Here is a 15,138-nt window from a genome sequence, read left to right as displayed (position 1 = left end):
CTTTGTATCTCCTTCTCTCCATCTGTATCATACAAACCATCGGAAAAGCTTGGAGTTGTGAAAATCTACGACTTTGATATGAGATACAAGAAGGAACGGAAGGTATGTTTGTGCGCCGAATCTGGGGCTTCGTCGACTGTTGTTATGCCGCATCCTATATCCCTGTTACTTGTGAAGAACAGACAAGAAAATTTAGATCGAAAACCAAAAGCAATAACTCTGGCTCTTGCTGCTGTTGATTCAAATGTACGAAAGCAAGTTAGTGTCAAGGTAAGACGAAAAACAGCAACAACGGTTCTCAAGATCTACTAGAGAAAATGCACAATAACGAAACAAATCTTTGGTCATATTATTACTTATACCACCGGTGCCTTTTGTTCCATGTACTATTCGTATTCACTCTCAACACTTCGTTTGGCCTGTTATAGTTGGTTTCCAACATATCCTTGTGCGTGTAATAATAATTAAGCTTCATCATGAGTGTTCAAAGTTTCGCTTACTCTCTGGAAAGAAGAAAGCGAGCTGACATTGATCATACGTCTTGGTGTGCAGTCACCACAGCTATTACTCACTACGTACATTTTTCTGTCCCCAAGGTTCCTGATGAAGAAAAGGGTTATCGTCATGGTGTGATTTTGGAAAATATGGTCAGCAGCAGCGCTACTATCTCTTGGCAGATTATGGTAGCAGATAATATACAAATTGTAGTATGTGAAACAAACAAACAATACCTAATTAGCAAGAAGTCATACGTATAAATGACCACCAATCCTCACAAAAACCGGTCGTTTATGTATGATTCTCCTCCTCCTCTTTCTTGACGCATATCTTAAATCATTCTGTTGCTCTCAGAGCAGTGAATAAATTACAACCTCTTTTCAGGATTGTCCATCCCGAAAATTCCCACGTCATCATCGGCAATAAATCGTTGGAACCAGATTCCTTCACATTATTTTTCTGGATAATATTCAAAAAAGCGTCATAGAGACATAAGCTAACGGCCAATCGTCCTTGCATGGTTCTATTCGGAGGGGTTATCATTTGTTACGGGGACCAAGATATCAGTGACAGCGGCAATATAATAACGAGCCCAAATGGATTTCATTGTTCAAAAATCATTGCGTGATTTTTTCACGATCAACAACGACGGCCAAAAGATAGTGTCGATTTTGTTGCTACTATAAAATTTTGCTTTCGTTACTTGACTCACATGAATTTATGAGGGTAGCTACAATAGACATCTTAGTCAAGATTAGAGCAGCTTAAAACACTTACAGATTTTTGCTAATTTCTGAACGTCGGTAGGCGTTATACGATACAATGAACGTATCCTTTCGGAGAATAGAGCCTAGTAGTAGCAGCAATGCAGAATTACTACCTCATAAATGACTGGACCTTGTGTAAGTGCAATAAGTTGTTTTCATGGTGTTTGTCGAGTCCTTGACTCTGTAGAAGGACACTTTGCAAAGAGGAAGAAAAAGAGTACATGCAAGAGAGTTGTAGTATCGAAAATACTCCAGTCTGCGGAATTGCACTCGGGAATTTCTTAATATACACAGCCTATAGCGAAAACAGAAACGTATGTTGCTTCCAACTGTAGCTATTATGGCCTCGTGAATTGCTACATTGCTGCTACATGATAGGCTGTAATTGATATATTTGGCTCTCTCTCTATTATTTTAAGAACATGACATTCGGACATGAGCGAGTTGAACATACCATTTATAGATTACTTCAAGAAAGGGTAGATGTGCGGATTGACCTTTTCGTTATTCTCGTTACTTAGCATATATAGCAGCATGATCCTAGGCCCGATTCTCCGGTGAAACTGTAGGTACACAATAGAATACAGTGTAGCTCAGCTAACTACAATGGTAGCGTGTAAGTACATACTGCCCAGTGCATTGATGCGGTTTCCATGGCTTCGTACTGACCTGTTGATCGTTGCCCTGAGTGCTGATGCATGGAAGAAAAAGATCACACTGATCACCTGGGAAGTTACACCACTGATCACTGCGGGCCTGAAAGTGTATTTGCTCCCCCCAATTTTACATTTTTTTAAACGCATACACACACACACACACACACACACACGCACGACGTACTACTTTTTTTTATATAATATTCTTTTTTCTGTCAGGACCGAGAGACACTTTTATAGATACAATCCAACCTATCTATATATCATATATATAAGTATACTCCCCCCAAAAAAAGTAACGAGTAAACTAGTCAAGTCAAGTCAAAGAAGCAAAACCCTCGTGGCGTATACGACAAAAGAGCAAAAACGGAATTCACACACATATACACACGCACACAATTGGAAAAAAAGAGGGAAGAAGAACTTGAATGCCTTGATGCTTACTGATTCAAGCTTAACCAACATATTTCTCGTGGTAAGACTAGTCATTCAAAGACTGGCAAAGGGAGGGTTCCCAACATGGTCATCCACTTTGTTGTGTGAAAAGAGAAAAGACTGATTCGAACACGTAACCCACACACTACTACTACCATTTCATAGAGCGGTGCGTCTCAAATTCGCTACAGAGTATACTGCCAACGATGCCAACGGTCGCAATTGGCAAGCTTCCTTAAAACCGAGACAGCAGGGTCCTCTTCCTCTTCATCGTCTTCAGCCTCCACTACTGGTGGTGGTACTGATGACGACCAGGACAAGCATCTCGTTCGAGCGTTCCGCCAGCTTGTTCAGCTGGGAATACCGTGCACTTGGCGTATTATTACTACGCAACAGGAAGACCAAGTAACGCTTGAGCTTTGGGTGTTTTGGTTTGATGACCGACGCACGGGTGAAATCGATGATAACATTAGTCTTCAAAATCTGGAAGGTAAATTATTGTCAAGAATTGGGATATTGGATCGAAGCTGTGTCAGTTACGGTGAAAGGTACTACTAGCGTGTTGGAGAACGAGGAATTGACAAGATAACGATTGACGACTGTCATAGAAACGAAAATGGGATCGTTTACTTGGGAAAGCGCAGTCGCAAAAAGTTTATCGCCAACAGCATCCCCACGAACACCATCCACAAGTACCAGTAGCTCGGTCTTGAGCGTATCGGTAGAGTACCGACTATTCATCAAAGCCATCAAAAGTTTAATAAGAGGGTAAAGTCTGTTAATCTTGCCACTGTATATTCTTCCCCCCCCCTCTCTTTCTCTCTATGGCTCTGGGCACTGTTTCCTTCTAATGCTGTGACATTGGTTATGATTACAATCTTATAGGTCAATGGTGCGAAAGGGAGCAATGCCCCTGGGCGAGTTTTTCATTTTTCCTTCAACCTTCATGGAGGGCGATGTATGTTCCGATATCTTCTCGACAACTCCAGATCCGTCGGTGGCCACCCTCCTCACTTGTACATACAACATTTATCTGACAAACACAAACCTTGTTGTGCAACCAGACATCCACAGAATCAAGCTTCGACCTATAACAACACGTGATCTGGATACTGCCGGAACATCAGGTACCAATTTGTGTGATTCTTATAGCAGACAGACGGGCACAAAACAGGATCAAGCTAACTGATACGATGATTCAAAGTTCTCATATGTCCTTATGGTGAACAAGCAACCATTATCCGTGCAAAGCATGGCATACCAAATTCAATGGAAGAGCAAGTCCTGCATCATTGGTCATCTTTGCTCGATATACCCCTCCGCGCACTGCAACAACATCAGCAACACCATCATCATTACCCGCATCAACATAAAAGTTACCACCAGAATCATCACTACACCAACAGTTACCATCATTACCATAATCATAATCAGCATTACCACCATCATAATCTCAGCAGCAATGGCATTAATAGCAGCAGCAATAGCAGTAGTAATAGCAGTAACAGCAAAAAGAACGAGTATCAATTACCACCATTAGTCCCTCTTCGAATGTCCAAAACCGGCGACATTGTACTTTATCCAACGCACCTTACCTATATTTCAACTTCCGCATCCATATCCCCGGTCAGCATGGGCGGCATGAATGGCATTCTGGGCTACAATCAAGGATATGCCGAAGACCTTGGCGAGAAATGGAGCCGATGGGCTTGGGCGGACCAAATCAGAGAATATGCACGCCGTAATCGACATCATCCTAATGTTACTAGCACTACTACCAGTAACAACAGCAGTAATGACAATGTTAATTTTTGGGATTATGGTAGTCCCAAAATGAGTGCTACAGCTGCTGTATTGGATACACTATCGATTGCAGAAATGGGCAATTTTCAAGGCGTGTTGCAAAAGGCACTGAACGAAACCGTTGGGTCTAGCCCAATCATGGTATCCAAAGCTGTGGCTACGCCAGCGAGCTCAGGACCGAAGATGGAGCCGAGTGAGAATGATCAATGCACTCCGCCAGACAAGAGTCGAGCAGAACGATTTCAGCATCAATCAGAATTATCAATTGCAGATTTTGCAAAGCTGCATTTTGGTGAAGATGAGGACGAACAACAACAACAACAACAACAGTCAGGAACCGCGAGCATGATTGAGGGAGTTGGTGGAGGAAATCAAGGGGCTGCCGTGACAGAAATAGGAGCAGACTTTGCTGGACATCGAGTCAATGCGAATGGGCAACAACGAGAAGGTGCAACGACAACAACAGCGAATAGTAAGAATGTATTGCAGCCGTTACCACAGCAACAACAGACGACGCCTGCACATACTGCTAGCGGCAACAATAACAGGACATTAACAGATTCATCAGTTCTTTTATCGGGCGTATCTGACATGGTGTTGAATTCCGGTGATCCGACACAGGCATATCCCTCCTCATCTTCGCCAACACCTATTGCAGCATCTGACGATGCTTTTGGATTTCGACTTGGAATTGATGGGTTGGATGGCGCTAACAACATGTACGGCAGCGTGACATCAAACCGTTGGGGCGATCCCATGGAAGACCTCGATAATCTCGATTTCAACGTAACTGAAGAGGATTTTGACTTTTTCGAGCCTGTCAAAGAAGACCCCGCAGCAGCAGCAGCTGCTTTGTTTGGAAATAACCATAGCAATGTATTGGACGAGCAACATCAACAGCATCAAGAGGATCAGCAACAGGAACTACAAGTAGAAAAGCAAGAACAGCAAACAAACGCCAATGATACACTCATGTTACTGGATATGACTGATATTGGAAATGAAGAAATCAACCTGGACGCGCTTTTCAGCAAAGATGTTATTCTGGATGATGATTCGTTGCTTATGCCCAATGAAACGGCAGCGTCAACAATCACGACCGATGCAACAGTTAAAGCCGAGAGCGGTGACAACATTGTTCCACAGCAACAGCAACATCCTGAGGATGATGAAGCTATGACTGTCGCTATGGATACTGTTAACACCACCGCTGCTGATGATAATCAGTCACAGCAACAGAAGCCAGAAACTGTACCTGCAGGTATGCTCTCGCCGTCACCACCGCTACCATCATCATCATTACCACCTATGGTGCTTGAGTCAAAATCCGAACAGCACTTTGTACCACCTGCATTTGCGCCGATCAAGTTCCCAGAAGGTGTCAATGACGCTAAATACTCGGAAGGCGGCAAATTTATGTACATGCCAACGCCCAAGGATGAAGACGACAAGGCTCAAATAAAGCAGCGTAACAAGTTAAAGCGAGATAACTATCGTCCTGACTATGTACCACGACTTCGTAAACGGCCAAGAATTAAACGTCATCATGCGTCTGCCACCGCTACTACTCCTACGCATCGCATATTGACTGGATCACCCATCACACCTACTCATAACAACACAGGGTCGCTTGTAATGTATCGCTCAGCCCCAACTACGGTTACGTCTACCACTTTACCAACCACAGCCCCAGCAGTTGCACCAACAACAGCAATGACATCAGCTTCTAAAAAAATAATTACAGCTCATACATTTAATCAAGTACCTGAGAATATTACGAATCATGTTAGCAGCATCAATGATAACGAAAAACTTGACGATGGTGACGACACGTCATCTACAACAACAGCAGAAACATCATCATCATCGTCAACATCATCCGACGGCAGTGCTTATTCAAGTAACAGGAGCAGTAATGATGAGCCAGATTGGTGGATGGCTACGACTAGAAGCACACAAACGGTCTTTATCAATCAATTCTTCAAGAAACAACAAGAGCAATCAATACAGTCCATGATCAATTTCAACCGAATGATGTTGGAGTTTGACAGTCCATTCCCGAGCACAACAGCCTATGGTCCATTGACATCCGTTAGATCTTTCCAAGACTTAGACAAGTCTCAAGAAGTTCTTAAAGTTTTGGATTATCTTTGCCAGCAAGTGGTTATGGGTGGATATCCGTTCACAAGTGGATTGACAGCAGTATCGGCCAACGGAGGCGAAATCCCTCGAGATGAGTCTTCCACCGTCTTGGTAGCACGGCGGAGAGCGCTTTTACAACGATGCCAAGGAGGTTTGTCTTTGTCTTTATACCTAAAGTCTAAAATTCGTACAAGGACATGGATACTGACAAAAAATTGTGTGTCTGTTATAATGGGGTGTTTGGTCATGTTGGACAAACCCGATAGATGTAATGCATGTGCCATCGTTACCTAGCGATTACGACAGGGTTGCACAAGACTTTAAGAGCGTGCTGTCAGATCTTTTTGACCATACCAAAATTGTCACTGATACGATGGATCAATTGAACGTCATGCCAAGTACCGTTGCAGTCAAAGGACCTTTGAGCGTTCAACAATATTATGACCTGTCAGGTAAAATGGAAAATTTACTTATAAACAAATCTGTCACATACTCGTCGTATGCTTAATGTATCTTATACAATACATACACATAGAAGCAAGTCAAGCGCAATCAAAATACGGCAAATTTAACGTAAAAAAACGACGACCAGCAGAACCTAATTTGGATACGTTAACACCACCGGATATTGTTGTTGGACGGCAGGACGAATTTTTGGAGGGTTCACCTAAACTTGTCACATTTTGGGAGAAGTTGCGGCTGGAGCCTTACTCTGCGCACAAGAATATTCGCTATTTTGCTGTCTTTCCGAGTAATGAACAACTGGAACCCATCTGTACACACTTCTTCAAAAGCCTGAGCACAGTGTATGAGACCTGTCATTTAGGTGTTCATCAGCCAGGAAGCATAGGCACTTATCGGCGAGGGCTAGTGCCTGTTCCTTTACTTCGTAAGTCCAATAAATCTGATAAACTTGTGAATGAGTGAGAAATCCTCTAACTGTCTTAACACTATCTTGCTGCTACTATTTCACAGCCGAGTCAGCAGGTGAATCATGGTCCGATCGCCAAATGCGAAGTTATAGCGCCGAATGCCAAAACCTGGGATTGGCATTAGGTGGGGCCATGGTGGAAAATATGCATATCGTCATTTACATTGTCAACCCTACACACAACCTATCATCCAATCTCGAACTCAGCCGATGTTTTCACAAGCTCATGCTTGCCTATCATGCGGCATCCATGGGAAACATATCTGCTTGTCAAGAACGACGCGCTCGGCTAGTCTTTCAATTGGTACCCTTGGAGCATATTCTGCGACCGTCGTCATTTGGTGGATATCCCAATTTTGGACTTAAGGAAGTTGCTTTCTCAGTATACAGCAAATGCCATACTGTTGTAGGCAGGAACCATACACAACATGTACATATGCAGTTTCTTCTTTTTCTTTTAAGCTAGTGATGAAGAAAAGATGAAAGCCTGAATGCCATCTAACCTTATACATATCATCTGCAATAGCCTGGCATGGAAGATACCCGACCGGCGACATTGATGTATTCGCCGCCGTTCATTCTGGCCAAACCGATACCCGATACAATTCAATACTCATTGAAGAACACGGTCAATTCGTTTCCAATCATCCTGGACCAAAGCGCGACTTTACATATGGCGTACTGCTTTAGTCTGGATCGACAATGGATGGTGCTAGTCTGGACGGATAACCAAGGCGAATTACTAGAGTTTTCAGTTATTCATATCAAGGACAAGTCGCTGTTAGATGCCGTTGATGAAGCTTGGCAAAAAACCAAAGATGTTGCCCAGTGCACAGGATTCGCGTGGACTTTTGTCATAGCCAAAATTGGTCTTATGTTTGGAGATGAACTGCAAGCTTGGATCGATGTCATACCTGCAGACGATAAAGTGGCTATTGTTTCAGTGGATATTGACTCGGCTTTGCGCGTGCAACTGAACCACGATTTGGCGAACCAGTATCACCAGCAACAGCAACAACAAATACCAGTAATGGAGTATCCACAAACGCCTGGATCTTCAGCAAATACCCCGACACCGGAAACGTTTAGCTCTGCAGCTGCCTCAACTGCGACCACACCACTTTCTGCTGCAGCCGCATCAACGGCAGCAGCAGCAGCAACTGTCCGACCTGCTGCGAGTGCGCTGGATTTGAGTAACGCGAATGGTGAAATCAAAGCACTGATATTGAATCATCGAGTGGCCTACTCAAGACACCGGACTCATGTTATGCAAGGCATTGTCAATGCGGATTATGGTGGCACTGCTTGTGGCGACGGTGACAGTGACCAAGAGCACTGGATGCTACCTCTTGCCACAGGATACTTGATCTGCTCATCACCAAAGACAGAAAATCCGTTACGGGAACAATTTAACAGCGAGCCATTGGTGATGGATGTGCATCTTGTATACAATCAAACGGGTCCTCTTGTCTACAGCACATTACGAGATATTATTAAGCGATACCACGCTCTTTCCTTCATTTCCATGACCCCATCCAGCTCGAGCAATTGTTTACCGCTACATCTCGTCATTGCCGAGCGACTTCAGCGTATCCTACTTGTCATGGATACAGCTTGAAAAACACCCGCAAAATAACCCTTCCCATTTCCTTTTTTTGCATGTACTTATTCTCTTTTTACATACAATTCTATTCCTCATTACATCTCTCTCACTGTTCTTCTGTACATTTTACCCTTCCATCCGATCTTAACACCGATTTCCATCTTCTTTCACCTTTTGCCTCCACATGTTTAATTTCTTCCTCACTCCGTTTCTTGTGTGTTGTGATTTATTATTATTAATGGTTTCTTTCAAGTTCTAGTGTAAAAATACATATACGCAACAACCATCCACCACATTTACCCCAGTATCAAGTTACAGAACCTATGTTTGCTAGTACATCCAACATCAGCAAAAGCGAAATGTATTATTTGATGATAAAACCAGACAGTAAAGCGTGGATAGAAAAAATCAAGGGATGATTAATAGATGTCTATAGGTGGTGAAGCACTATAGTTGCACAGATCACCCAAATAAAAGAGCAAGTATAGGAGTTGACGTTAAAACGTATAGGCCAACACATCCTATGAGTAACAAATTGAAATTTACCAACGGAAGTGTAAACCTTCTCACACCACCAAGTTTTTCACATTAAAAGAGTCTAATATATCTACTAATTTCAACGAAGCCATACTAGACATCTAGCCTAATAGCTACAAAACTGGGCTTAGAGTGAGCCCGCACAATTGTGAAAAAAAACCGACATGGTGTACTTTATTCTGTCAAATATCCAATATCTTAGCATGTTCTGTCCACTGCTGTCAGGCACTATATCACCATAATATTATGTGTCTCCTTTTAAATATGAGCTGTGAATATTAACACCTTTTGGAAAAACTGTGTAATGATGCCAGCTCCATGATAGAACGACATACTAGAGCGCACGCTACTGGTGGCACTAGTATTTTATAGCCACATTTTCTGTACGGATTGACTGTATGAACCTGCTTCGATGCACGTTTACTTAACTTTCCATTATTGATGAAACAAGGAAAGTTGATCCAATGTATTATCGTTATATAGTAGTTGAGTAAAAGAAGTTATATATGGTGGCGAGAGCTAGTGCTTGGAATAGATATATACCTTGGGAGATAAAGAATTATGAAGAAATGTGTCATTCATGCTTTTTCCAACAGCCACACCAATTAAAACAACAGTCGAACATTTACTGCACACGATGAGCCAATGTTGCGATGACGGAAAAGTCTGCGGCCCCTCTGCTTTTGCAAGACGCTCATGGGTTGAAGTTGCTGACAGCCACGCGATGCCTTCGTTGTCTGTGGTGGAGGATACTTCGCTTCAGAGTCTTCGTCCCTGCAATTCTAAGAGCATACAGATGCTCCGGCATGCCCGTTTCTGCAAGAGCAAACCACCGCTTCATCCTGTCAGTCCCTGCTAGATTACATCAAGGACATCCCTAACAATCGAGTTTTGCAGATGAAAGAGCCGATGTATGACTTTATGCCATATGATGATGAATCCTCCTACTAATACCTTCTTCGGCGTTGGTGGCGGACACTTCCGATGTGCGACGCAAAGGCAATTCTTCTACCAAAAATCCATACCCTTTCCAGCAAACGACCGCTCCGGCTAGCTCGTCCCTGCCTGATCATGATGAGGATTATCGCGCAGCCGAGGACACTTCTAATGACAGCTCTGCCGATCCGCAGCTGATGGAAGCTGAGGGTAATTCCTCGGTTGGGTCTGACTTCTTACGATGCTCAGCGATGGCTGATGACGAGCTTTCAGCTCTTATTACTCTTTCCTCCGATACCACGGCTGCCGCCGCTACCACCACTGACACCCAACCTGCAGCCTTTTCGCTCTATCCTTCACTTCCGTGGATCTTATCGCCCTCCATGTACAGCTTGCTGCTGATGCTGAGGAAGATGACGCTGCTTCCGTCTCTGCGCTTCGGTTGATTGGCTCCAAGAACCTTGCTGCTCTTTGGACGCAGGAAGGAGAGGAGTTGAATGGCCAATTCGACAACCTAGACTGTAAGCTTTCATTCAAAGGTGGCACAAAGAGTACGCTGTTTTTAACACAGTTTTCTTTTTATTTATTTTAGTAGACCAGTATGATAGGTGCTGTCGTGTGTGTTGCTATTCCTGGTGTTACTGCCCCAATATGGGTGTGGTTTTTCGTGCTTCGTGGTTCCTTCGGTGTTCTTCTCTCCCGTTCTGGTGTACCTTTCGTATGTGCTGCCTGCTGCTGCGATTTGTGCGCGTTGTGACACGATGATGTAGAGAGTTTGCATCCGTAGTGGGACCAGCTAGCACCACAATCAGTTACCAAAACCAATCATGTTTCCGTTTCTCTTGTATTTAGCCTGTTGCCTACCGCTTATCTATGGCTGGCCGACTTTTTTTTTGTGTTGACGGTCATGTGCAAGGCATATATCCAAGCAAAATTGCAACCTAGCGTCGGTTTTGGTCGCCAAAGCTAACAGCACAGTAGCCAACAAGTTATGTAAATATAGAGCTTTATATGATACTTTACTTTTCAAGGCATTAGCTAATAAGCATAATAACGCAAACACTAGTCTAATTTTCGCTAGATTGTAGGCATTTGACATACTGACGGGAAGTCTTCTATTCAAACATCTATTCACTCGAAAACACGAAAGCAAGGTCAATGGTATCCACTTGCATTGGTGACGACGAAGGACATCAAACGATTCTACTAGAACCTTCACGATTCAATTTCCATACACAAACTCATTTACCTTCTCTATCCAGCGATTAGACCGTGTGTGCCGTCCGTTACCTCATAAATGCTACCAAGAAGACAAAAAGAGAAGTAGTTATACTAATCCATTCTGTTTGTAGCACAGATGATCAAAAATGGCATGCAACGACATTGAACGCACTTCTTTATATGCTACACATTGCATTCAGCATACCATTAAGACACTCATAGACAAAGAGTGCTTATTACTTTTCAATTTGGGTATGATTAGCGATAATGAGGATGTCCGTTGGATATTACAGCTCTTGATTGGCGGGGAAATTTGTCAGCTGCTACAATTTTGAAAAACAAACGCCAACCAAAGTAAAAAAAAAATCACATGAGAAAAAGCACCCGCGACCAATCATTCAAAAACTTCCTGTAAAGGTGACTTTTCTTTTCTATCGTCTAAACCGAATTCTGCAAAACTTCTTGTGTAGCACGGAGAAAGTTCCTGATTTGGATCTAGAATAAGGGGTGATTTTGTTTTCTGGATTCACGTTGCACGGACGGAAGCAGGAAATCTGCATTGTATATGTCTGTGCAACAAGAATGAGAAACGGCGGAACTCTGAGTGTTCCATTCAGCCGACGCTCTAGAAACTCAAGAAAAAACAATAAACCAATAAATGATTAGCTATAAAGGTGCAGGCACACAAATGTGGTATGTAATGCCCGATGTCACATTTATTTGAAAGATAAGAATCATAGTATAATCTTGCTACGAAATGTACGAAAGCAATGTTGTTTATTTGGGGATGTGTGCATAAAACAAGAAAGTGAAAGTAGTTATTGAGATATAAAAAATAGTGGTAATTAAAAATGCAAGAAAGACAAAGTATACGGTAGGTTGACAAAAATAAGAGCTGATAGTGCTTAGTAGAATGTGTTTTTAAAGGCAGGACTTGCAGCGGCTTTAAGCTTTCTCATCCGCTGGGATTTCCTGTTTCTCATGCCCTTGCTGATTGCCCGATGAACCGCTGTCCGTGCCATTGTTTCCGTTGCGAATATGAGCCAAAGGATCCTTGGGATCAATACCCCGTGCACGTAGCTCCTTTTCGGCACTCTTGACAAGCGTAGCTTTTGTACTGAAGATGACGTCCAATTCTTCGAGAGTAAGGTTCGCAGTCTCTGGGTAGAGGGCCCAGATCACAGGGATAGAAGCAAAGTTAAAGCCGGCGTATAACAAAAAGGTAGCCCATCCAATTCTGGCCAACAGAGGCGGTGTAGATAAAGTCACCAGACCGTTTCCAATGGACCAGCCGATGGTGCTCCATGCACCACCACGAGCTCGCACACGGAGAGGGTAGATTTCCACCTATATGATAATCCATGTTAATATTTCATTTATCCCGGTTAGAAAATATGGTTCTGAGATGTTTGCAGAGTGGCTTGTGATGCAATGAACTTCAACGTACAGGATATAACCAGGTCACCGTAAGCCTAAAGTTTGAACAGCATATGTCAGCCAAACACGAACGCCGAATTTACTCTTCCCACACGAAAACAATTGTTCACATACCAAGTCATGCCAAACAGTGCGGTGTAAACAAAAACGAAGACGGTGGTACCAATGCCGTAGCCCTGAATAATGATGCACCAACAGCAATTCGCGAATAGAAATTAAAGTTAGATGTAAAAGAAGAAGCACAGAACCAAAATCATTTTCATCTTTAAGAGCCGGTAGAAGATATGGCGAAAGAGAAGGGAAACTCGACTTACCAGGGGATCTTGGCTGATGATATTAGGTTTCGTCAAGATGGCAACCATCAATAATGCGATGCCTTGGCCAACGGCTCCATAGAACATGGTGAACCGACGACCCCATCTATCCAAGGTAAATACAGCTACCAGAGTACTAAACCTAAAGACAATTAACCGGAGACAAGCCATCGTCGTAAGCATATATTACCAAATAGGACATCGGTTTCTCTCAACGCAGCCCAAATCCATTCAGTAGAAGTCTCCTTACATGTAGGTAATATTGTTAATACCGGACAAAAGCTGTGAGACAAACCTTGAAAATCCTGCGCTATTGATAAATACTTCCGGTGCATAGATGGTAATCTGTAATGAGCAATGTCAATTAACGATAAATACTATGCTTTCCTTTGTTCTGCTTGCTATTATGAAATACAACTTACCACACCGATTCCAACAAGCTGCTGAATGATCTGAAGCCACACCGTAAGATGAACACGTCGAGGAATATTCAACTGGTCCCTTTCAAACATCATCTTGTAAAAGCTAGGCTCGCCACCTTCGTCTTTTTCCAAACGAAGCGTTTCGTCAATTTCCTTGAATTCTCGGATAACCTCAGGATGTTTTATATCGCCGTCACCACGGAGAGCTCCCAGGACCTCCATACATTCTTTCTCGCGGCCGTTTTTGAGAAGCCATCGAGGCGATTCGGGAAAGAAGAAAACCATAGCAAGGAGGATGATCTGCGGAAGCATCTGGAATGCAACTGGGAAACGCCAAGTAACGCTATTAGACTGGTCCGCGAACGACATGCCAAACGCCAGCCAGTACTATGTTATACAAAACAGTGAGCATGATCAAGTGAAGTTCTCAAGTATCAGCTTGCTTTTGCAAAGAAAGGATAATTACCGCAACGACGACACCAAAAATATTCAATGTAAACTCCATAGCAATGAACATGCCTCTTGATGTAGCGTGTGAAGTCTCAGCACTCCATACGGGAACAATAGTGTTTCTATGCGTATGAATGTACGTGGTTAGAGCATTACCGAACCAACTTTTGACGTAAAGATTATTCAATTTTTTTGCTACTTACAAATAACCAGTGGCAACACCAGTGATGATGCGTGCGCAAATCATCCATGGAACATTCATTGCGGCAGTCTGAAGAGCAGCGCCTACAATACCCCAGAGACAGCCGAGAATTATGCATTTCACTCTTCCGAGCTTGTCACCCGTCCATCCACCGACGAACGAGCCAAGAAGCGAGCCGCAGTAATAAGAAGCGACAACACCACCTCTCATTGTTTCATTTTCGCGAAGGCCCATGAGATCCAAGTAACTGTCTGTGACGTTGACACCGGCCATCAAGCCTTGATCATACTGGTAAAAAGAACGCAAAATTATGTCATTATGCCTAGTATTGCTATGATTTGACACTGTGCTGCTTCGCTGTGGTGGTATAGCCGAGAAACAGGGCATATTGAGAAATAACTACTGCTACTTACACCAAATGCAAAAATACTGAATCCACAGGCGACATTGATAGCAATTACCAGGCTTTTGCCGTGAAAGCTATCGGTTACTTTCCACATGTTACGACAAAAGCAGAAAAAAAGTTTATATTCTGCTGCTATTGGCGGTGCCGACGAAGGAGAGAAAAATCCAGGATTCTGTGATCCCCAGTAGTATGGCCATTTTATATGTTTTTCGAATTTCCAAAACTGGAGGGCCGGAGGACTGCATATCTGCTTTGGGAAACCGGTGTGCCGATTGTAAAAGAGAGGGGAGGCTGAAAACACTTGAGAAAAACGACCTCTTTTAACATCGCAGACCCTCTATTTATAAGAAGAGAGAGGACCGTCACGACCTTTGCTAC

At 43.1% G+C, this 15,138-nt stretch overlaps 3 protein-coding genes across 3 annotated transcripts; 2 read left to right on the top strand and 1 right to left on the bottom strand.

The window, feature by feature from the left end:
- The first annotated feature begins 2,053 nt into the window (after positions 1 to 2,053).
- Positions 2,054 to 9,338, top strand: BDB00DRAFT_810513 (mediator complex subunit 13 C-terminal-domain-containing protein). The gene is made up of 9 exons (XM_053122548.1): positions 2,054 to 2,396; positions 2,522 to 2,846; positions 2,965 to 3,124; positions 3,242 to 3,483; positions 3,561 to 6,452; positions 6,568 to 6,753; positions 6,837 to 7,190; positions 7,277 to 7,662; positions 7,759 to 9,338. Exons 1-9 carry the CDS (start codon positions 2,358 to 2,360, stop codon positions 8,848 to 8,850), a joined length of 5,676 nt encoding a protein of 1,891 aa, XP_052982372.1. The 5' UTR covers positions 2,054 to 2,357; the 3' UTR covers positions 8,851 to 9,338.
- Positions 9,339 to 10,009: 671 nt separating this feature from the next.
- On the top strand, positions 10,010 to 11,389 carry BDB00DRAFT_785804 (uncharacterized protein; the record flags this gene model as incomplete). The annotated part of the gene is made up of 4 exons (XM_053120561.1): positions 10,010 to 10,216; positions 10,700 to 10,829; positions 10,917 to 11,026; positions 11,375 to 11,389. The coding sequence occupies 4 exons, from the start codon at positions 10,010 to 10,012 to the stop codon at positions 11,387 to 11,389; spliced, it is 462 nt and encodes a 153-aa protein (XP_052982371.1).
- Positions 11,390 to 12,227: 838 nt separating this feature from the next.
- BDB00DRAFT_945203 (general substrate transporter) lies at positions 12,228 to 15,092 on the bottom strand. The gene is made up of 9 exons (XM_053129503.1): positions 14,768 to 15,092; positions 14,356 to 14,642; positions 14,169 to 14,274; positions 13,703 to 14,089; positions 13,531 to 13,625; positions 13,281 to 13,422; positions 13,081 to 13,142; positions 12,977 to 13,001; positions 12,228 to 12,876 (listed from the first exon to the last, which is right to left on the bottom strand). The coding sequence occupies exons 1-9, from the start codon at positions 14,852 to 14,854 to the stop codon at positions 12,475 to 12,477; spliced, it is 1,593 nt and encodes a 530-aa protein (XP_052982370.1). The 5' UTR covers positions 14,855 to 15,092; the 3' UTR covers positions 12,228 to 12,474.
- Positions 15,093 to 15,138: the final 46 nt, after the last annotated feature.

Source organism: Zychaea mexicana (assembly GCF_025766255.1).
Source record: "Zychaea mexicana strain RSA 1403 chromosome Unknown BDB00scaffold_16, whole genome shotgun sequence".
NCBI lineage: Eukaryota > Fungi > Mucoromycota > Mucoromycetes > Mucorales > Lichtheimiaceae > Zychaea > Zychaea mexicana.
This window is presented reverse-complemented; position numbering and strand designations above follow the sequence as displayed.

Bases quoted from the DNA above. Each gene is read 5' to 3' on its own strand.
- BDB00DRAFT_810513 (XM_053122548.1), top strand. From the start codon at position 2,358: ATGCTTACTGATTCAAGCTTAACCAACATATTTCTCGTG. The intron at 2,397-2,521 runs GTAAGACTAGTC...ACCATTTCATAG, and splicing joins TAACCAACATATTTCTCGTG to AGCGGTGCGTCTCAAATTCG. The intron at 3,484-3,560 runs GTACCAATTTGT...GATGATTCAAAG, and splicing joins GGATACTGCCGGAACATCAG to TTCTCATATGTCCTTATGGT.
- BDB00DRAFT_945203 (XM_053129503.1), bottom strand. From the start codon at position 14,854: ATGTGGAAAGTAACCGATAGCTTTCACGGCAAAAGCCTGGTAATTGCT. The intron at 13,626-13,702 runs GTAAGTTGTATT...TGCTCATTACAG, and splicing joins AGCTTGTTGGAATCGGTGTG to ATTACCATCTATGCACCGGA. The intron at 13,423-13,530 runs GTAAGGAGACTT...AATTGTCTTTAG, and splicing joins ATTAACAATATTACCTACAT to GTTTAGTACTCTGGTAGCTG.